This window comes from Biomphalaria glabrata, chromosome 8, assembly GCF_947242115.1.
Source record: "Biomphalaria glabrata chromosome 8, xgBioGlab47.1, whole genome shotgun sequence".
In the NCBI taxonomy this organism is placed as follows: domain Eukaryota; kingdom Metazoa; phylum Mollusca; class Gastropoda; family Planorbidae; genus Biomphalaria; species Biomphalaria glabrata.
In genome coordinates, this window is record NC_074718.1 from 38631870 (window position 1) to 38655095 (window position 23226).

Here is a 23226-nt window from a genome sequence, read left to right on the forward strand (position 1 = left end):
ACTATAAAAATTGTTTTAAAAAATGTAGCCTAATGTCATCAAACAATGTTACATGGAATTTGACTTGACTAACTTAATTTGTTTGATCCAGAGAGTCCATAGATTGGAAGTAAGTGTAGCTGAAACAGCCAAAGCTTAAATATTTGTAAGTTTAATATAAGATTTTGCAAAATCTTCCGCTCCAGTATTGGCTTGACCAGTCAATCCAGATTCTGCCTTGTCTCAAGATGAAACCAAAGCCAGTGACTCATCTAGTCGCATCCATTGTCTTCCGAGACAGAAGGAGCCATATACATTTATATAACATAAGATTTAACTGTAATACATAATATTATTTTTTTATTCTTCAAAGATTCACAGCCTGTATTAAAATGTTTGTAAAATGTTTTATAAGTTTCTGATATTCCTTCAGAGTTGAAGATAATTACTTCCTAGTCCAAGCCTTCCACAGGACGATGGGTGATGGGAGCGGGCAGGGTTTGAACCCGGGACCATCGATGAATCTGAACGACAGTCCAGTGTGCAAACCGCACGAACAAACTGCACTACATTTATAACAATTTTTAACAAACCAACTGCACTACATCTATAATATAACTTTATATTTCAACAAACAAAGTGTACTACATCTATAACATAACTTTTTTTTTCAACAAACACCTGACCTGTATCCACTGTTTCTTTCCAGCTCATTCAAACCTATCCAAACAGATTGTGCTGGAATCCCATAGATCAACTAACAGGAACAGAAAAAAAAAGGAAATGTTATTTAAAAAGAGCTTTGACTAAGCCTCTAATTTTAGGATAGCAAAACTCCCCTTTAAGACTTTGCGATCTATAGGTTAGATGAAATTAAGGTAATCTGTTTTTTTTTTGCCAATGGTTAATGAGCAGGTGTCATGTGGCCAGCACAACAACCAGCCACCTTTACTTTCCCTAACTTAAGTCAGGTGCCTATTAGAGTTGGGTGGACTCAGGGGTGCACTAAAAGTCCTGACAATCAAAATTCAAGTCTTTAGTGAGAACCACTCAACCAACGGGCTGATGTAGAATAATGAGGGGAATTTGACAAGGCTATGTGTCATTAATCTTTGATCATTTAATTGTTCAATGTGTTTTTCTTAGAGGAACAACACATTTTATCAAGCATTGATCTTCATCTTTGTTTCCTTCTAAAACGGAAGAACTATAATGTGGCTGGAGAGCTATGACCAATAGACTGAATCCTGGTCCAAATATAGACTCTAGACATTACATTTACTTTCCAATAGGTATCTTTGAAAAGAAAAGTTATTTTGGTCTTTAGGTCAGGTTTATGAGAAATAAGAAAATTATTTGCACACAGCCTAGTCAAATAGCTTAGACACTGGTGAAAGAGTCTACAATATTTGTGAACTTTAGTTCAATCCCTAAATGATATTTCCATGTACTAACCAAACCTTGAAGGAAGAGATTTTCCTCTGCACTGTTAATGGACACCAGGTCAGCGTTGTGCATCCCACACCAGTCTCTACTCTCCCTCCAGGTCAAGGAGCGGTCAGCTCCGCCCTGACCATCTGAGATGTAGTAACAGTTGCCCTTATACTTGATCCAGATGTCTTGACCATTATAACACTTCCCATCTGATCAAATAAACAGATCACAAGAAGGACAAGCAAGTTGTAAAAGTAGACTAAAAAAAAAATTATTTTTTTTTTATATCAGAATATTTTTTTTGAAGCAAAGAAATTCTAATCAAATCATTACTTTAATTTCTTTATGGGTAAAAGTTCTTTAATTGAATTAAGGTTGATCTATTAGACTTGAAATCAAACCAAGATCAAAGAAGTTGTATTGGTTGTATTCCTTATGCGTTGTTTGTATAAAGTATTGCACAAGAAAAAAAAAAGTTCTTTGTATTGCTTACCTTTATCTGGCTGTGGATAAACTACAGCAGGAACATTTACAACTGGCTTGCCTATTTAGATGAAAAAAAATGAAGTGCCTTTAGATGTCTGTCTGTATGTCTATATGGTACAATTATTTCTTTTACCTAACAACACAAGAATCAATTTAAAAAATAACCAATTAGTTAATTCACATTAGTTCTACTATAAAAGAATTAGTCAGTTGATCTTCACCACCCCAATGAAATAATTAGAAACTAGTTCATAGAATGAAAACAGTCTGATTCAGGCTAAAACATACAAGTGAACTTCTATTTAAGAACTGAAAAATTGTTTCATTTGTTTTTTAAAAGACAGATTCACTGGATAAATACTTTTGTAATGTTTCTCTTACCTTTCTGTATGCCACAGATCCAACCTTTCAGTTGAGAGCAAGATTGTAGCCCCATTTTTCCAGACACAGTCAAAAGTTCACCACAGATATCATCTTTAGTTGTCTGGGGCTGACCAATGGCCCAACTGACAAAATTTAAGACTGACCCATCTGCCCATGAATAGCCTGTCAACAGTGAAAACAGTTTTTGGCATTAGCATTAAAGGAGATTAATAATAGTGTGTTTTTTCTTCTTATAAACTTAAGTTGTATTAGTGTAGAGTTCAGCATAAGAAAAATTGTCCTGTTATGGAGCTGATCATAAAGTATTGAACAATATGGGTCCTAATTATACGATAACAGAATCATAATTCCATGGGCTTAAGTAAAGGCCCTTTACACTTTTTGAATAATCAAGCCCTTTTAGCACATTCACTGTTTATGTTAGATGTTTTAAGTCAGCATTCTGAATCTATTAATCTAAAAACACTGAGACAGAAAATGGAAATACAGAATATATAACTAAAAAGTATAAGAAATATAAAAATAATATAAATAAAAAGGTTGTCAATTACCAGAAGACTGATCAAACCAGTTCAATCCAATCCACAAGTTACCAACGTCTGGTTTAATTTGCCTAGAATTTATATTTAAAATAAAGTTACAAGTTAATTTCCAAATTATTGTACATTAGTTTATGCTCAACCATAACAATTGTGTAATTTTAAAACTAATTATCTGTAACTAATGGAATATGGGCAACAAAAAGTCTTCAAACAAGGCATAGATTCAAAAGCAAATAATAAGGCTTGTCTTTAAGTCCAAAGATTAGTGAAGAATGCAGTATTTCCTCTGGCCACAACCTACATGCTTTGCCAAATTCAGCACAGACATAGCTGCATATATTTTGTATTTAAATCACAAAATTCAACATTTCAATAACTATTCTTTTTTTAATTTGTAAAATATCATAAATAATGAAATCCTATGAGTTTGGTTTCAACAGTGATGTAAAGTGAAATATTTATATTATTATATACATTGTTGCAGAAAATTTGACCAAAGACAACATAAGTCAAAGGTAAAATGGTTTACAAAGGAAAGACATGAATGTAACTCTTTCAAAATGTAATAAATATCCAACACAGGAGTTTAAGGTTGTTGGGCATTGTGTTAAGACACCCACATCAAGGTATGTTCTAATTTATCTGCCTTTTAATTTAGGCATCAAATGGAAAAGATTAACCTAACTTATAATTTTAATAACATAAGAGAGAGCTAAAACAAAATGATAACAATAGAAGAAATTACTTTATATTAAAAAAAAATTTCTAGCCAAGTATAATTATTTTTAGCTTAATTACCTCAGTGTGTCCAGAATTTTGATGATACTTTGTGCACTGTGAAAACTGACAAGACTGGCTCCGACATTTTTGCAATTTTCAGAAGCTTCATGCCAACTTAATTGTGGTACACTGTTATTGCCAGCATTAAACTTCATAATGGAGGAATATGAAACAGTAAAAAATTTAAGAATAAATGTCACATTAACAGACAACAAAAAAAAAAGAGGGACCTAGTATGTTCCCAACCTGTCAGTTGGAGAGACTTAGTATGTTCCCAACCTGTCAGTTGGAGGGACTTAGTATGTTCCCAACCTGTCAGTTGGAGGGACCTAGTATGTTCCTAACCTGTCAGTTGGAGGGACCTAGTATGTTCCCAACCTGTCAGTTGGAGGGACTTAGTATGTTCCTAACCTGTCAGTTGGAGGGACCTAGTATGTTCCCAACCTGTCAGTGGGTGGGACCTAGTATGTTACCAAACTTTCAGTTGGAGGGACCTAGTATGTTCCCAACCTGTCAGTTAAAGGGACCTAGTATGTTCCCAGCCTGTCAGTTGGAGGGACTTAGTATGTTCCCAACCTGTCAGTTGGAGGGACCTAGTACATTCCCAATCTGTCAGTTGGAGGGACTTAGTATGTTCCCAACCTGTCAGTTGGAGGGACCTAGTACATTCCCAACCTGTCAGTTGGAGGGACCTAGTATGTTCCCAACCTGTCAGTTGGAAGGACCTAGTATACCAGGATTTAAACTTGAGATTCCTCTGTTTGGAAACCAAGTGTTGTACCCCTTGACCACCAAACTCCTAATTCAGTTATGGGCAATATTAAATAAAAGAGGGTTACAATAAATTGCTTTAGCTTTTGATAAAACTCAAGTCTTCATTTAGTTAGATTACCAATCACTAAAACTCAAGTCTTCATTTAGTTAGATTACCAATCACTAAAACTCAGGTCTTCATTTAGTTAGATTACCAATCACTAAAACTCAAGTCTTCATTTAGTTAGATTACCAATCACTAAAACTCAAGTCTTCATTTAGTTAGATTACCAATCACTAAAACTCAAGTCTTCATTTAGTTAGATTACCAATCACTAAATCTCAAGTCTTCATTTAGTTAGATTACCAATAACTAAAGTGTATTGTGAACCTTCATGACATTTGGTAGTTAAACAACTTGGGTAGTAATTAAATTTGGGTTACTGAACAATTTGAAATAGATAAGAAAATAAATAAATTTCCAATAAATCTACCTTAATCAACTACCTGAACACATTGGTTATCTCCCACATCCAGCCAACCACTGGCACACTGCAAGGCTGGTTGTGTGGTGGGTTGTTGGGATGTTGTTGTAGAAGATGTTATATTGGTAGGTTGCTGGCAAAGAAATCTGAACTTGGAATCACATGCATCATTGGACCATGACCCAGCAAGATAGCCACTACCTACACTAACACACTGGCCATCAGAATCTGAGTAAAAAAGAAATCCATACACTGACCATAAATACAGAAGTGATTATGGGGGGTAAGTGTATTATTAAAGATCTTATTTAAAAATCCAGAAACAAAGCTACACATTTGTAGGCAAGAGTTTTCCTGAAGATTTGAGTAAGAATCACAAGATAGACAAGCCTTTTTTATTTGTAGGAATAAATGATTTTATAAATCTTAGGTATCACATACAAAGACTGCATCATAATAGAGGAAATTTGAAACAGGATCACAAGGCAATGGGGCCCCTAATGAACTGCTGACCACAGTAACAAAAAAGAAATACAAAGTGTATGGCCAAATCATGAGGGATGGCAAAGAGCTTACGGCAGAGAACAGTAGCCAGGAGGAAAAAAAAGATAAGTGATGGAAAGACAACAAGAAAAAATTGATGGGCCTGTGATTGAAAGAGATTCTAGTCAAGGTGAAAGCAAGAGAGGAATTGAGAAAGACTGTCGACAGAAAGTAGTGGTCACAGAAAGTAGTGGTCACAGAAAGTAGTGGTCACCGAATGTAGTGGTCACAGAATGTAGTGGTCACAGAAAGTAGTGGTCACAGAATGTAGTGGTCACAGAATGAAGTGGTCACAGAAAGTAGTGGTCACAGAATGTAGTGGTCACAGAATGTAGTGGTTACCAAATGTAGTGGTCACAGAATGTAGTGGTCACAGAATGTAGTGGTCACAGAATGTAGTGGTCACAGAATGAAGTGGTCACAGAAAGTAGTGCCTCAACAGTCAAACAGACGAAAGGGATAGGTGAAATTGAAGGATAAAAATTATTTTCAGTGAAACCAACACATTGTTTACAGTTACAGAAGATACTAGTTTGGCCTTTTTGTGAGATCCGTGTCCACCCACCAACTCATAGCAAACTAATACCAGGATTTGTAATCAAAGATGTGACTTATTATCAACTTTCTCATTTTAAGACACCATTAAGTCTCTTTATTCTGATGTCAATGTGGTCTGGCTTATGTAATATTTCCCCTACTATGATGTAGAGCAAGGGTGAGCAACCTTTTTCTATCGAGGGCCGCAGTAAAAAAAAATTGGGAATAGGGGGCTACATATATATTTACATTTGTGCTGTTTTTATAAATTTACATAACAGCAAGAGTTAACCATTTCTTTTTTTTATTTTGTTATTTGTCTTTTACATCATAACATTTCACCACAAATGCACAATTGTACTTAGTGTAAAATATTTAACTGATATCACTCATGCACAATGTTCTGGAACTGCGGAATTAGCTTACTAGTGACTGCTTTCAAATTACAATCAGTCAGCATCAACCCCTTTTTTTCAAACAAGAAAATACTAGTTCAAAGATATCTATGTGGACCCAAATAATGTGAAAGTTTAGCAGCAAAGCTTTTTAAATGTGGAAATGCAACTTCTGGCACCTGTAAAACTCCAGAGAAAAATCTGACTTAAATTTCTTTTTCAGTTTAGAATTTTCTTGAAGCTGGAGCTGAATCAGCTTTTGTACGTAATGTTAAGCTGAGAGTATTGAAAACTGTTCCAAGTTCTTCACGTCTTAAAATTAGCTTTCCATTTCCACATTCAAAGTGTCAAAAATAAGTCTTGTACTTCTCAACCATTTCACAAGAAATAGCTTCACCTTTCAGCAAAGGAAAATGACAATGCCTGTTGTCACTTGCTTGCCTGGAGAAATGGGATTGTTTGAAAAGATGCACAACACATAGTAAAAATGTCAATGGCAAACATGAAGCCTGTCTTCCACTCTTCTATAGAAATATCAGAAACAAAACCATAATCAATATCCTTGTCCTTGAGATCCCATATTCTTCTCATTACTTTGCCCATGTTAAGCCAGCGAATACTACTTTGTTACTGAAAATCAGAATGTTTTTTTTTCCAAATCTTCAAGTACTTTTCGTAACTGCCACTGCCTGTGATTAAGACCCTTAGCTCTGATAAGTTTGATCCTTGGGATAATTGGGTCAATAACATTTTGATATTCAATAAAGCTTTTTATAAACTTGAGATATTGTTCTTTAATTTTATTAACAAACCAATTTTTTCCCAAGCAAAGCATGAACACCATCAGTTGTTACACTTGCCATATTGTTCCATGCCAACACGACACTTTCAAAACAGTTCTTCATAGCATTGAATAAAAGCTGGCCTGAATTTGCATCTTTGGCTGAATATTTTGGCATATTGATAATTAGAATAATCTACGTTTACTGTCAACTTTTTAGTATGACATGTATAGTCAATGTTTTTTTAGCCTCTTCATCATAAGATTCTGAAGTTTATATAGTTTACATAGATATTTAAAATTATTTATTTTTAATATATATATATATATATATATATATATATATATATATATATTATCTGAAGGAATACCTAATATTTTTGGGTGTTAGCGGGCCACATGTGACCCACGGGCTGTAATTTGCCCACCGCTGATGTAGAGTCAATAAATATATATATTGTAAAACGTCTGTAGCTTGGCTGTTTTGAAATTGTAATATTTGTATTAGCTATTAAAAGCTGAAGCCTCCAACGTATACAGACTTCTATTTATTTTTAATTTAGCAGACTAAAAATAACACAAAATTTGATCTATGAAATACCCTATGTACTATGTAATCATCATTTTTTGATGATTTTATGCCATTTATATATAACAGAAAGTAAGTGATTTATAATTGAGAGATAAACACTTTGAATAATATACTCTCTAGCCATGATCAAAAAAAAATTCCTAATAACTGTTCCATATCACAATGACATTACCTGGTTGGCCTATTCCCCAGCTTGTGAAGTACACATCAGCTCTTCCTGAGGAGTGCTGGTACAGTCCTGTAGAGTTGGAGTCCAAAATATCTATCCAATACTGACCATCAGATCGGGTCAAAAGACTGGACACAAAGTCATTTTCCAGGCTAAACAAACACAATTATAAATGATGATTATGAGCCTAGGAAAATTCTGTTACAGGAGCACTGAATAAGTGTAGTTAATATGGCTTCTAGATATAAAGGCTTCTAGATATAAACATAGCAAGAAATAATTTTGAAACCAACCAATGTTGAGAACTGAAATACTAAAGAAGCTTTTTCACAGAGAATGGACGATTAGGTATAAAGATAAACACTATAATACAGAGAATAAATGTATTAAGCCAACTGACAGCTCCTGATGTATTCAAGAACTACTACAACTCTTGCATGCAAGTTTATAATAATGTGATTACTACTATCTATAATTTTCAGAATGAGAACAATGAGTTAGCAAAGCAATAAAAGTTTTAATGTGTATGCAAGAGATTGTCTCAAACCTGGAATCAATATGCAACAAAGTGGCACCTCCAAGTTCACATACTGATTTTGCATCATGCCAGTTGTTCTTCATTCGATTCACCTGGATACATTTGTTCAAGTAGACAAACCAACCCTGAGAGAACATTTAGATATATCTAGAGACAGTAGTTGTATCTTCAAAATGGCACTAATTATTTTCCTCAAAACATGTGTTTATGTATATCTTTGGGAAAAAATCAAAAGCTAACTGGCCACACAGTGAAAAAATCTGGTTTGACTGTTAAAAATTTTCAGAAATATTTAGAATTATCTAAAAATTAAATAAAGCTTAGGTCTTTATATGAATAAAATTGCTTGGAATGTCATCAAAGAAAAATAAAAGAATTTTCCATCACATCTTTTGTCACATGGTTTTAGCATGAACACTTTTGCTCTAATGAAGCATTTACAAAAATAAATGGAATGAGAATAAATATACTACCATCAGCTTCATAAAGTAGGAATTGATTTAAAAAGGAATAAAACTTAGCATTAAGCTTCTTGTTATTAATGTAAGAAAAATGTAGATATAAAAAAAAAGAGTTAAACAAATTTTTATAAGTAGCATCTCCTTTAAACAGACAATGGATTGAATGGTCCCTTTACAATACCTATTGATTTAATTAACTGGCACACCGAAGGCCAGGTTCTTGAGTCTACCTGTGGACAGCCAGGATCCTGTCTGATGTTAACTGGCTTTGTAGTCTGAACTTTGTCTGTTTCACATAAAAATGGAAACTTGCTGTCACTAGACCTGGTGCTCCATGTTCCATCCTGATCAAACATCATGCATTGAATAAGTAGAAGATATTAATCATCAAACACCTCTATGTGTTCTAAAAACACAGATATCAATTAAAAAAGAGGTAAAGCATATGTTGAAACCACAACTTTTCTTCAACTAACAAATAGTGAAAAGTTGTATCAAATACATTTGTATTTAAAGAATTAACAAAGATTGGCAGTCAATGATATTAAGAGAGAGATTGTTTGGTCAATTTTAGTTAACTGCTGGATAAAAGTAATGTGGTTGTAAAAAATGTATTTACATTTCTCAATTTGTTTAATCTGCACTATCCAAACTTAAACTTATTATCCAAATCAATATATTATTTTTGATAAAAATACTTACAAGTACAAAAACATAACTTAATAAAATACTCAGATGCAAAGATAAATGCACATTTCTTTTTTCATCTGTTAGGACAAATTTGAATAAGTGTTCCATATTCCCAAGTGCCATTAATCAGCCAGGAAAATCAATGAGTTTAAGTAGCTAATTAACACGCAAGACTAGGTTAACACATAGAAATACTAAGGACTTAATAATCTCAAATAAATCTTAAGGTAAAAGTGAAAAAAAAAAAAGGTTTATAATAAAAGTATACTAAAAAAAAAGTGGTACTCAGAAATGTATCTGGAATTAATGAAAACATTTTTTTTATATTATTTTTTTAAATACTTTTCTTTGCTATTATTGTGTCTGTAATTTCTGTTGCTATAATTTAAGTTTGTGGCATGGCAGGCAAGCTAGATGAATGAAGTAGTTTAGTCATCTAGAGGGGAAGGGAAGCCACTGTTGCCGTGGTCCTACGTTCCAACGCGGCCTGCAACCATCCTCGCTATTGTGGGAGGTTATGGTAAGGCTGTAAAAATGTTCAATTTTGAATGAACATCCAAAACAAAAGACTCAGAGATTAATAAAAGAAGAATAGTTTAAACTGCACAAACACAAACTTACATTGATAACCCATTACAACCAGATCTGTTTTCATCAATGTAGGTAAAGATGATAGTGTTTGTAAAATAACAATAGCAAAATAGTTGTCCAATATGATAAACACATTTTTTAGTATGTCTCCTACCTGAGCAATGGCAACACTGTGATATAAGATTCCAGAGTTCACTGCTGGCTGGTGAGTTCCCCAATTAGTATAATTTACATGTGACTGTGATGTCCATTCATAAGTAAGACTTCTTCTGTAATCATTTAGTCCTAACCAAGCTAATGATGCTGGAATTAAAAAAAAAAAGCAAAAGTCCTTGTTATATTTCTTTGATTCCAAAAATTTATTCAAAAATTCATATTCGACACTAAAATAATAAGGTCAGGCAAATGATCTCTTTAAAAAAATCCTTGAATTAAATGTAGATTCATAGTTGTAAAAGTCACATGATAACATGCCACTGTTTGCAGAAATAATATGTAAATTTAAACCTCTTAGAAGAATATATTTTAAAAAAAAGAGATCCAGCCAGAATATATATACTTTTAAATACTCATTTAAATTCACAGTATGCAAGACTTGAGGGGAGCACAAAAATGACACTAATTCTAGTTACATACTGTTTAGTTACCTAAATGACACTACCGGTACTTCTAGTTACATACTGTTTAGTTACCTAAATTATACAACTTCTAGTTGCATACTGTTTAGTTACCTAAATGACACTACTGGTATTTCAAGTTACATACTGTTTAGTTACCTAAATTATACAACTTCTAGTTGCATACTGTTTAGTTACCTAAATGACACTACTTCTAGTTACATACCATTTAGTTATCTAAATGACAACACTTCTAGTTACATACTGTTTAGTTACCTAAATGACACTACTTCTAGTTACATACCATTTAGTTATCTAAATGACAACACTTCTAGTTACATACTGTTTAGTTACCTAAATGATACTACTTCTAGTTACATACCATTTAGTTATCTAAATGACACTACTTCTAGTTACATACTGTTTAGTTACCTATGTTACTGAGCAAACTTGTTACAAAAAGATTCTCAGCATGATCTTGAATGTCCACAAGATTAGAAGACATATTCCCACAGGCATAGACTGCATCAAACCAGGACAAATTAAAAGCAAACAGCATGTAGCACTTGCTGCGAAATGAGAGCCAACCATCAGGGCACACGAGGCTAGACAATCCTAGAAGAACAAAATTACATTCTTTAAACACTTGCAGTTTTTTTGGATTCAAAACCAAGATATTGATAATGTTTTAGATTTAGCCTTTACCGTTGTTCTCATAAACAACAAAAAATCTTGATATGGTACAAGTTTAACAGATTAAAAAAATTACAAAATACATTCCATATTAATTGAACAAAAGTAGTGTGTCAAAACAATGGTAAAAGTGTATAAGGTCATACTGATAACTATAATACAAACAAATGTAGGAAAAAAAAAGCAATTTCAAACATCAAAAATCTTGAAAAATTTTTTTCCTAATTTGCAGAGATCATGTTCAAATTTATAGATAAATATCTTGTAGGAAAAAGCAATGAATGGTTGGAGGCCAAGTTGAGCTGTATGTGCTTCATACTATCCTTCCCTGCCATCCTACAGAAGGTTTATGCCATAATCTTCTTATCTGCAGGAACATTTTAAAACTTGTCAAAAAGTGAAGTGAATGTAGCTACTCTGATAAGTGAGAAAGAAGGAAGACTAGAATTAAATTCTTAATTGCCATATTTTGAAAGCTAAGATTCTACAACTCACCAAGACCAGTGCTGAAGATGAGATTTGAACTTGGGCCTCCACAAACACTGTCTGAGTAGGGGTCACTGCAAAGCATTGAACAATCCTGTGATGGGCCATACATACCGTAACTGTTTCCACATGAACATTGCGTTCCATTCTCAACACCAGCATAATGGTAACCCTGCAAAGAAGGTTTAAAGACAAAATTTATTCTAACTAGTTGACCGGCAACATAGCATATGCCACTATTTTGCAGGATCAGCCTTAGGCCACTGCAACCTATGCGACCGCATTGGGCCCCGCACTTTCATACGACCAGCAATAATTGTAGGTGTATAACTTATAACAGATTTCCTGCGGCATCCTGTCGATTTTCCAGGAGCTCCTGGAAATCTCCTGAAATTTCAAAATATACGAAAAAGTCCTGGAAATATCCAGAAATTATTAAAATCTTTTGAAAACTCATACAAATCTCCTGAAATATATAGACAAAAATTGTTATTTTGGGGTGTCAATCAATATGGAAAACAGCAATCCTACGTGAGATGAAAAAAAAACGGCATTATGCAATACCCGTAATTGTGAAATCTAATAGTGTATGAATCTGTTTAGTTTCATTAAATAAAATATTACTGTTTACATTTATTGCTTTCCAAATTTCATATCAGCATGGAAAATATTTAAAATCAAATACAACTTTAATTTCTAATAAACAAGAATGATTGGATTAATACTGACATTCCAAGTACCTAATAATTTTTTTGAAAATGTGTTTTATATCATAAGTAAAGAGAAAATTGCACTGTCATGAAAATATAACTAGAACATTGTATGGAAAGAGAAAATGAGGAATATAGCAAGCTCAATCAGTCTTATATTCATATTTTTCATTTCAATTTAATGAAGCATGTACACCTAAATGAGCAAAATGTGAGCACTCTATGCAAAACTTTATTCTAATATACAAAGAAACCATTAGTTAAAGACAGTTCATTAGGTGAGCATACCATATTTAATTTAATTATGTTGTGTTTAAAGAAGGCAATGTCCAAACCTGTCGAGAACAATGTCCAATACAAGACGCTGGTGAAATGCTGGCAAAACTATCCTGAGGTGGAGAATAAGGTAAATCTGGGTCAGCGTTCTCATCCTTGTAGCAGCCAATGGGTGTATCTACATAATCTGGAGGAGATTTTTAAAAATCATTAGCAAATTACTGCAGAAAATTATGTATATTACTGTAAATATTTGCATACAAGATGCTTATATATGTTCAAGGTGTCTTTAGGTGAGCTTCTTTAAGAATATAAGTGATGTATTCAAGAACTTTTGAGAAGTCAAGGTAACAATGAAAGTTAAGTTCTGAGATGTCAAAGTAACCATGGAAGATAAGTTCTGAGAGGCCAAAGTAATCATGGAAGTTAAGTTCATACACTCACATGAACAGTGACTAATTAGAATGGTTGTGGCCTATTGCCTTAATCCATACTGTTTTCTGTTTCAAAGAGATGTTTACCAAGTCCTGCAGTATGTATTTAAGTATGTGCTTCAGAGTGCTTTTATGATAGTCCAATTATTGAACCCAGCATGAGGTTATAGGGCTAGGACATAATTAACTTCCAGTTTGAAAGAATGTTTGAAGCTTATAAAACAAAGAAAGTGTTCCATTCAGTTTAGAGAAGAAATAGTCATTAGGCTATTTTAACTTGAAATGTGTAATTATTTTTCAGAGATAACCAGTATACATGTAAAATATAAGAGGTCTATACATAGATAACCAGCAATCAACTTCCAAACATTTTTTTTATTACAAATAAATTATTTAAAATAATTTTAAAAAATTTAGATTAGCTTTACCTGGGAAACAATTTTATTATTCTTTTTATTTGAATGACCTTTCCATCATGATTGTCATACATAATAAAAGCCAAATTCACAACTGGGCCCAGCAAAGAAATAATCCATCAGGCATCCCAAAATGTTTTTTCTTATGTGTTGATTTCATGAAATGCTAATTTGTAAATAATACAAGATTAAAATATCCACTTTCTCAGAATAGGCTATCAATAAAGGAGAAAATAGACATTACTTTACCAGGGCATGCGTAGACTTCCCAACGAAGGGCAATAGATGGGTGGAAGGAATGGGGAAACAAACTAACAAATCTGGCACGAACAGGTGGAGTTAACTCATTTTTCACAACAGTTGAACCATCAAAATTTGCCTCAAACATCTGAAATAAACATCCAAAGTTTAAGTTAAAAACTGTGAAATCTTATGAATCATGTTAAAGTGTCTTTTTATTCACTAAAAAATGTATGCAAACAATATTTCATGCTTGTTTAATTAACATAAAAAATGAGAGCTTTCAAACATAGTACAAGCAGTAGTAGTGGGAAGTGTGGTCGAGAGGCTAAGTACGCTTGAACTTGGCTTGGCTACCTATGAAGGGGGCTCGAGTTTTGACGCTTGACTCGAGCAGAGTTGTGTTTACTGTGTGCCTGAAGGCAGCACGGAAATACTTATCCAGATACCCCCTCCCACTGGTCCACAAATGAGATTGGACCAGAGTGCTCTGAGCATGCTATAAGCCCGAAAGTAGTGCTATATACAAGCTATAATTATTATTATTATTATTAATTTTGTACATATTAACATACCACCGAGTCTACATTTTCCTGACTATGCTCAAAATTTGTGATGTTGCCTCGATATTTGGAGTAGGACACGCCATCAGTGGAGTACTTGAGAAAGTAGGATTGAACCCAAGAGCTTTCAGATGCTGAACCTTGAGTGGCTATTGTAGTGACAAGCATAACAGTTCCTAAATCAACCTTAAAAAAAAGACAATTCTCAATCAACCAATAGCTATTATTTATTCTAATCAATGTTGTAAGACTAAATTGATTTATATATTAGTTCACTTATGCAATTAGTGTAGTTAGTTGTTACAAAAAAAATCAATAAAAGAAAGACATGTCAAAATGTTTAATGAATACAATAAAAGTCAATTGGGTTGCAAACTTATATAAGATTTTTAGATATTTTTTGTTGAAGCTGAATTTGTAACACTTAAATGCTATGTATTGCATTATACCATAAACTACTAAATCAAAATTTAATATCAACAACAGAGCTTAAAATAAAAATTAAAATATACAGTTTTCTATTTGTTTCCAAACAACATTTTTGATTACCGTAATATATGATGTGTCTGGCAGTCGGTCATCTAATGGCCTCCAGCCATCAGCCAAAGCTCCATCCCTTAGGGTGTTCAGCTTAGACATCTCTGGCAAGTGATTTGTTTGGCTGCTTGAGGCACTTAGTCTATAGTTGGTTCTCTTGTTCATTACTGGTTCTGCCAGGCAGCCTAAAATTACAAAGAAACAATATAGGTTTCTACTGTAATTTACTCTACATGCAGATATTATCACCACTTAGCCCCCAAAGACCTCTAAATCTAAAAGGGAAACTTTTAGTGTAAATATAGATAAATGATAAAGTATTTACAAAATAATTTCAGATTTGTACTAAATTATAACTAAAAATATTACACTTAAATTAGCATTGAATTGGCTTCAAAAGTAACACTGTTAATATACTCACACATATCAAGTTTATTTTGAATGAGTTAATTTTTTTTTAAATGTATCATTGAATCTATAAAAAAAAAATACCTGCCTGTTGAGCAAACTAACACATCCCATCTGAGGGCAGTCTGTAAGTTTTTATCTACCACTACAAGTCTGACCATCCTAGCTGTTACACTGGACTTTAGATACACTGTCATTGGAGATGGCTGATTGGCTCCTATCCCATCAAATATCTATTGAAAAAATTGTAATTCCATTAGTAAGTCCAATATTAACATTAGAATTTTAAGTCAGGGCTGGATAGAAAAAAGTTATTTGGTAAATAAAAAATTCTAAAAAGATTATTGAAAGAGATAAAGTTATGCAATTAGTAAGGTGCAGATGATGGAACATTTATGAATGGCATATGTGATCTTATCTGATCAGATCAGGTCCAAATCCTAGTCAAAATAATGAGAAAAGATATGATTTTAGACATGATTTTAGATATTAAAGCCTAGACAAATAATGCAAGTCACAGTGTAGGGTGAAAGAATCTGAAAAAGCAGACAAAACAGAATACTATAGCCAGTGATCAACATCTCAGTCAGTGCACATGTCTGACCTATCTGTCAGCTTGATGATAATTTATTGTTGGGTGATTGTTAGATCTATCTAGTTGAGTCAATGAGTGTAGCTGATGTTGATTACTTGGAATGTTATCTGTGAGTTCATTAAATATTAATCACCACAGAACAGTATAAAATGAAATAGTCCAGCCTTTTGAAACAACAACAGTTTCTTCTAGACAAAAAAGGGCACAGTCAATGTCGTCACTCTCTGCTACAAGCCTAGTCTCTCTGTTTTTCATCTGTTAATCCTCTTTAACCTATTTCCATTCTAACATTTAAATGTACTGTCTTGCCCTTAAGGAAAATCACAATTAAACCAAACCTCTGTGTGTCTTACTATTAAGTTATTACATGATTCATGACATTTTTCTTTTTTTCTTTCAGACAGAATGGGTATTGTTCTGTGTGTGTGTACTATGGTTGTGGGAAGCACTTTCCTTTTCTTTAAACTGTACACAGACATTATATTCTAGTTTAAAATTTCTTTCTTCTCTCGATATCAGACTTACTTTAACAGATCCATAGGGCTCAGTGTATGTTATGAAATCAGAGATGTTGGTAGTCTGGCTAAACTGAAGTTGAAACTTAGTCACATAGTTGTTAAACATGGAGTTACCTTCCAATGTAACCCCTCGAATTAATCTCAATTTGCCCAAGTCAACCTGAAAAAAAGTCTTGAGACTAAGTACATTTAAAAAATAACAATTATACAACTTTGGTGGAATTAGTTATTAGTGTAATGTTAAGAGCATTATAAGTGAATTCTTAAAAATAATTTGACCAAAGAATACCATAAGGATTGTTTATACATTTTCGTCAATATTTTCTTAGTATGTAAAGTGTTGCTGATTACATAAGTGTCATGACACTGACCAATATAAATTAAAAACATAATTTGAGTATATTGTCTATTTCCAAGTCAAACTTATGATAAAGGTCATTCAGATAAATGGAGGGTAATATAAATATGAAGATGGTGTTCTCATATATTCTAGATATTAACTATTCATTTTACACCCACCCCCTTCTTTGCTCCACTTTGTTTAATCATTTGTAGTTGATATCAAATGAATTCATCACTCAGTATTGAAGATCATGTTTTATCCTTTTAGTTATTTTTTTTTAAAGAGTTTTACTTTCACACCAATAATTAATGATTATTTCCCTTGGTCTCATCTGTTGTGATGAATTTTTTGTTTGTTTTACATGTTCAGATTCTGAAGATAACTACATCCTAGCCCAAACCTCCTGCACAACATCAGGCAGTGTTTGAACCTGGGACCAAAGAGATCCCTTAACACCAGTCCAGAGCACACATGACATGACCAAGCAGCTATGAATAACTGAAGACACACACAAATGATCATAAGGGTTGCAAATCTGGGTCTGTTACATTTTTTTAACTTCTTTTTTTCATATGGAACTATAAAGCAGTTTGATTATGCATGATGCACAATTTTCTTCATTTTATTGTATTTCATATATTATTTCACCTGTTTGACTTAACACTTTAGTTGTTTCTTCTCTAGTAAATAACAATGACAACTTTTGTCATATTGACACTAAGTAAGTAAAAATACAAGGTCTTTTTCTGAATTTTGATCCTCATATGTATAAATGAATAAAAAAAGGGGAGGGAGGAAGAATGTTGAAAGGCCATATGTGGGTCATGTGACAAATGGACCCTGAGAGGTAAATGTAGATCCAGCCAGCTCTAAAATTGAAAGTTGTTTTTTTTTTTTTAAATAAGATGGTCATAGCAAATGTTCACTTAGTACTAGTACTACTGCTGGACAGTCTATATATGTTGGAGGTCCCTGATTTGGGTTCTCTAAAAGATTTTCCTGCGTTTAACATAATTTATTTCACCATTTTTAATGACAAATTGCTGCTTTCATATATTTTTTTAATAATTGCTTTTATATAGCACATGTTTCATGCTTATAGCATGCTCAGACCGCTATGGTCCAATCTCATTTGTGAACCAGTGGGGGAAGGGGGTATCTGTGAGAAGATTTCCAAGCTGCTTATAGGTGCTTAGTAAACACAACTCTAGCCCCCCTTAGGTGGCCAAGCTTTGCCAAGCCTCTTAGTCACACAATCTACATTAAAGAAATCCAAAAATCAATGTAATGATTATATGAATATCAATCAATAAACGAAAATAGATTTTTAAAAAAAATTGTCACCTGTATCCAAGGAGATGTGTCACTGTTGTTTGGCATCCAATAAGACAGCTGCTGGTCTTGTCTAACTGGTTCCAACCTAGCATTCAATGGTAAGTATCCTGGCTTAGAGGATGAAGATGTAATCTGTTCATCACTGACAATGAGTGGACCACTCAAAGCATACTCTGGCTGACAGAGGTCTACAGGCAAATATTATCTGGTTAGTCAGGGCTCAGAACTAATATTGCTTGAAAATAAATTGTTCTCCACTATAGCAGCAATGATATATATAACAAATATATTACAAATATATTATAAAATATATTAAATAAAGCCTAAAAGTGTATAGCTTAAATTTAATTCTAAAGAGCATTCTAAATTGTATATTGCAGACAGTAATTTTCTTCAAATTAAAAAAATATCTTTGAAAGCTCTTCTTTCTATAATGAAATGAATGAAATCTTTTACCTTCCATGCATCCCATGAGTTCAATCTGTATTGCAATACCATAACTCCACTCCAATGGCCAGATTTTCACAGCCTGGGCTTGCAAATCTCCAATTAACAAAAAGGATGTAGAACTGTCAGGTGAGCTAACTCCATCAAAAATCTAAAATGAAATATTCAAATCAAACTTTTATGGATTTAAATTTGTCTTTTTGATATCTGTTAAGCTAAAGATCTGTAAGCAAAGATAAAAAAACAACAACTAAAGGAAGGACAATTGATCAATAAGATAATATTATTATGATAAGCTACCTGCCAATATGTCATTTGGGGACCATCTAGAAGGATGTAAATTAACCAAGAATCATTTGATTAGCTTGAAAAATAAAAAGGACTACTTATTAAGACTTTTAGAGTTCAGCTTAATGGATCTTATGGTATGCACTCTGAACTGTCATCTATATGGTCCCTAATGAACTCTGTATGCTACCATCCCTTTCTGTCTTGCGGAGGTGAGGGCTAGAATGTAATAATTTTCAAATATGAAGGAACATCAAAAGCATATAAAGCTATTAAGGCATTTTTCCCCAAGTGACCACTTTTTGTCACATTTTTAGTTACCTTGACATATCTATCTGTATCAACAATCCAGATCCAAGGTGAGGAATCATCGTACTGATACTGAACCTTAAATTTGCTCACATATTTGTCTGTGAGATCTTCACCTTTCAGAATAATGTCAGTTATGGTGACAGGAGAGTGAAAATGGATGGCCAGCCACTCCTCTGCACTATCATTGGCTGGGCTCCATGCCCCTATCAAGTCATAAACAATAATGAACTTATACAGAAAGTAAAATAAATAAAATCCTAATATTAATAGGATAATTGCTTGAGTATGTTTTACGTTAATGTGTTTAAGTGAAAAAAAAGTATTTAAATAAACAAGAAAGACTAGCACAAAGCAAAAACTCTATAAATCCAAATGGTAGAAAGTCATAACATTTCAACAATACACTAACAGCAAAGACATAATTAAAGATAATTTTATAATGAACATGTGAATTTGTTTATTTGATTGTCACCCCTAGTGTTTGTTTACATTTGTTAGACTGTGTACTGACCCTATGTGTGTAGTTGTTTGTCATTCAGTGTAATAAAGCTTTGAATGTAACATGGTTTTGTTATTGTTGAAGTACGACAAAACACATTCGGAGCTTACGACTTTTGTGACAGTCATTTTGTCCTATGTGAAAAGTTTGGCAGTACACATCTGTATCCACTGATAAAATTCTGCAGTTTTCTGGTCTATGGTAGTCATCCAAGTATGAGGATGCTGTAAAGCTTGTAGCAAACTGAAGGCTGTGTACACCAGAGATTAAAGGCTCAGGTATACAAGTCTCTGAAATGAAAGAGATAGTAAAAACATCTGAAAATAAAATTTCAAAAAAAAAAATGTTATGTGACTACTTTCTACATACAAGATCTATATACTTCTACCTTTTTACAACTAAACTATGTTAGACTTTGATAACTGCACACATTATGCTTTTGATCAGGTAAAACAACTTACTAAAAGGTGCCTGTGTAGGAACTGCTCCATTGTTTTCTGACAAGGCTATTAAGAATAGATCATTTGAAATAAAAATTAACCTTTGAATTCATATTTGATTTAAAACCTTTTCATGACAAATTATTTCAAGTGATGGTAGAAGTGGATGAGAGAAAGTGTGGTATGAACTCAATAAGAAAAATATTTTCATATAAACATCTATACCAGTATATGTTTAAAAAAAAGTAAAAATATTTTTTCTATTGTTTGCAAAAAAAATGGGGAAAAAAATAATTTCCTTACATGGTTTCTCACAAATAAATCCAAGTTTTTCCAGACAGGACCTTGATTCCCATTCAAATGTTTGAGCCACTGGCATATAGCCACAGTTGTTTCCATCATCACTGTCATAGTCTGGTTGAGCTGAGAGATTAAATGTGATGAAAACAAAAATAAGTACGAGAAGCAGAAAAAGTAATAATATACAAACTTTACTTTCAATAAAGTTACTTTTTGTTTTGGAAGATATAGATTCATTTTTTTTCTTTTATATTATTAGCACCAGTAAGCAAATAACAATAACAATATTGTCAATGTAAGTTTCAAACCACTCAAATAAGAAGCTAGCAGATATTCTATTCTACAATAAGTAAAATATTTGGTATTTAGATATAAAACTTTGCACACACAAAAATTAAATAGTTTTTTTTTTAGATGTTAACCATATAACATTTATTATTTCTAACTGTTCTGATAGACCATTTGATACTATGTCAAACAAAATGTGTTACCTTGACCCCAGTGTAAATAACTGAAAGGTGATTTATCTGACCAGCCCCAACCATGTCCATTCCAAACATCTTTTGCACCAATCCATAATGGCTGTTCTAGATGTTTAAACTCATTAGATTTTAACAGCTCTGCATCAAAAATATATAGTCAAATAAGCATAATAATAAAAAGTAAAAATGTTTCTTTTCAACCAAATCATTTTTATTTTATAGCCTTTGAAGAGAAAAAAATCTTACTTTCTATGTACAACTGCTCCACTTCTCCAGATATACTAAGGAGGTCTCCACTTTGAGAATTACAATCTGATCTGGCATCTTGCCATGTTTTTCTAGTGAAGGCAGACACAAGATAGCATTGATTGGTGTCAGGACTGTAAAGCCAGCCAGCACTGCATCGAGGAGACCATAGAGCTGAATTTCAATTAGATTTAGGGCCAGTTGAATTAGCAACACTTTTGAGTGCAAGCTTCTAAAATAAGTTCATTATAAAAAAATGCACACAAAGTATTTAAGGGGTTGGGTGGATAATCGGGTATGTATTTATAAATTAATCATTGATGGATCTTTTAATTGCTGGAAATTTGACTAGTGTTATAAAAACTTTGGACATATTCAGACATAAATCATGAAATTATCTTTTTTTTAACAAAAGCACAAGAGCTACAGTTACATGGTCTTTGATTGAAGTTTAAAAACGTACAAACAAGAAGTTTTCATTAAACATTATAATCAATAGAATCAACTTTTACATTTATTTTTCTGCAATCATTAAATTTATTATGATTTAGAATGTGAGTAAAAAAATGTTGAATGTTATTTATCAATAATAATAATAATCTTTATTAACCATAGGGAAATTTATAAATTAAAAGTAAAATAAAAAAGTATATTTTGGATTATGCATATATTTACAAAGTTCCAAATAAATTATGTCTACTTACTGTGAATATCTACAGTAGGATTAACAACTTGCACACCTAAATGATAAAGGCAAGCAGATTTTTTAAATATGAAACAAATTATAATTTGTGGAAAAATAATATTTTCGTTTATAGCAAAATTTTTTTTTAAAGAAATGGAAAAAAATAGCAATAGAAAAGATGGTAATGTACAATTTAGTTTATTACAAAAAACAAAATGTAGTACAAATCTTTAATGCAAGTCCAAAGTTCAAACTATAGACTACTTTCACATTCAGTAGATGGGGTAAATGAGAGTGAATTATTTTTCCATCATTCAAATATGATGCAGTTTAAAAAAAAAAAAATTTAGCACTTGATCTCAGTCAATAAAAATATAGTTTAAACATAAATTTATTAGTTTGAACACTGTATAAATACAAACAAACATAATATTATAGCTTCACTAAGTACACTGATTCAATATAATAAAAACTTATTTAATGATAATAAAAAAAAAGGTAACTGCATTGAATGCCTCCACTTATTTCTTCTAGATTCTTTATATCTCTAGCAAATGCCAGAAATCTCTACAGCATTCTTTTAAAATCTTGACAGTGGGATTTCTTTTAATAATATCTGCTCAAGTCTAGAGCAACTCTCTGTGCTTCCTCTATAACTTCTTTTGTGACTTCTAGTCTACTATTCTCACACTTTTTTAGTATATATAAAGTTTCACTAATTATAAATTTATTTACTGTGCACCTACCTGCTTTCTGGCATACAAATTTGTGCTTTGATGAGCAGACATCTCTGACCCATGCACCAATGAATGGACATAATGAACCAGTTTCAATAAATATGCAAGGTTCTTCAGATAAACTGTACCTCTGTTGTGGGTCAAAGTTCATTATGTTGGGCTTCATGATATGAAAACAAATAAATATATTCATAATCAATACATAAAGAGTTATGATAATTAGATTTTAACAACAATATTTATAATTCTGACAAAAAAAAAAAGATTTTCATTACTTTTAATGTTTATAGTGTTAAAAAGTATATATATATATATATATATATATATATATATAATATATATATAAATGTTCAAATATATTTTCCTTTATTTCTTTATTGATCTCTAAATTAAGATAAATCAAAATGTAATAAAAAGAAACTTATAGGAAAAAGTAAAACTATATATATATATTAAGTAATATGGCTAAACATAAAATA

The 23226-nt window shown here is 32.4% G+C and overlaps 1 protein-coding gene across 2 annotated transcripts in view; it reads right to left on the reverse strand.

Annotated features, from left to right (window-relative positions):
- LOC106063138 (uncharacterized) overlaps positions 1 to 23226 on the reverse strand; it is a 68159-nt gene that overhangs the window by 14557 nt on the left and 30376 nt on the right. Inside the window, exons 14-42 of one of the 2 annotated variants that reach the window (XM_056037515.1) lie at positions 22757 to 22907; positions 22030 to 22065; positions 21326 to 21499; positions 21089 to 21217; positions 20601 to 20720; positions 20319 to 20363; positions 19968 to 20147; positions 19368 to 19561; positions 18768 to 18909; positions 18321 to 18499; positions 16641 to 16793; positions 15609 to 15753; positions 15125 to 15297; positions 14591 to 14761; positions 14022 to 14160; positions 12982 to 13109; positions 11946 to 12108; positions 11190 to 11372; positions 10295 to 10443; positions 9090 to 9203; positions 8408 to 8523; positions 7864 to 8012; positions 4866 to 5071; positions 3624 to 3754; positions 2835 to 2896; positions 2281 to 2445; positions 1907 to 1957; positions 1435 to 1622; positions 666 to 736 (exon numbers count right to left, since the gene is read on the reverse strand). In XM_056037515.1, coding sequence (XP_055893490.1) covers positions 666 to 736; positions 1435 to 1622; positions 1907 to 1957; positions 2281 to 2445; positions 2835 to 2896; positions 3624 to 3754; positions 4866 to 5071; positions 7864 to 8012; positions 8408 to 8523; positions 9090 to 9203; positions 10295 to 10443; positions 11190 to 11372; positions 11946 to 12108; positions 12982 to 13109; positions 14022 to 14160; positions 14591 to 14761; positions 15125 to 15297; positions 15609 to 15753; positions 16641 to 16793; positions 18321 to 18499; positions 18768 to 18909; positions 19368 to 19561; positions 19968 to 20147; positions 20319 to 20363; positions 20601 to 20720; positions 21089 to 21217; positions 21326 to 21499; positions 22030 to 22065; positions 22757 to 22907 — 4007 coding nt within the window. Of the gene's footprint in view, positions 1 to 665; positions 737 to 1434; positions 1623 to 1906; positions 1958 to 2280; positions 2446 to 2834; positions 2897 to 3623; positions 3755 to 4865; positions 5072 to 7863; positions 8013 to 8407; positions 8524 to 9089; positions 9204 to 10294; positions 10444 to 11189; positions 11373 to 11945; positions 12109 to 12981; positions 13110 to 14021; positions 14161 to 14587; positions 14762 to 15124; positions 15298 to 15608; positions 15754 to 16640; positions 16794 to 18320; positions 18500 to 18767; positions 18910 to 19367; positions 19562 to 19967; positions 20148 to 20318; positions 20364 to 20600; positions 20721 to 21088; positions 21218 to 21325; positions 21500 to 22029; positions 22066 to 22756; positions 22908 to 23226 lie in introns of both variants that reach the window. The other variant, XM_056037514.1, reaches the window with a different exon arrangement.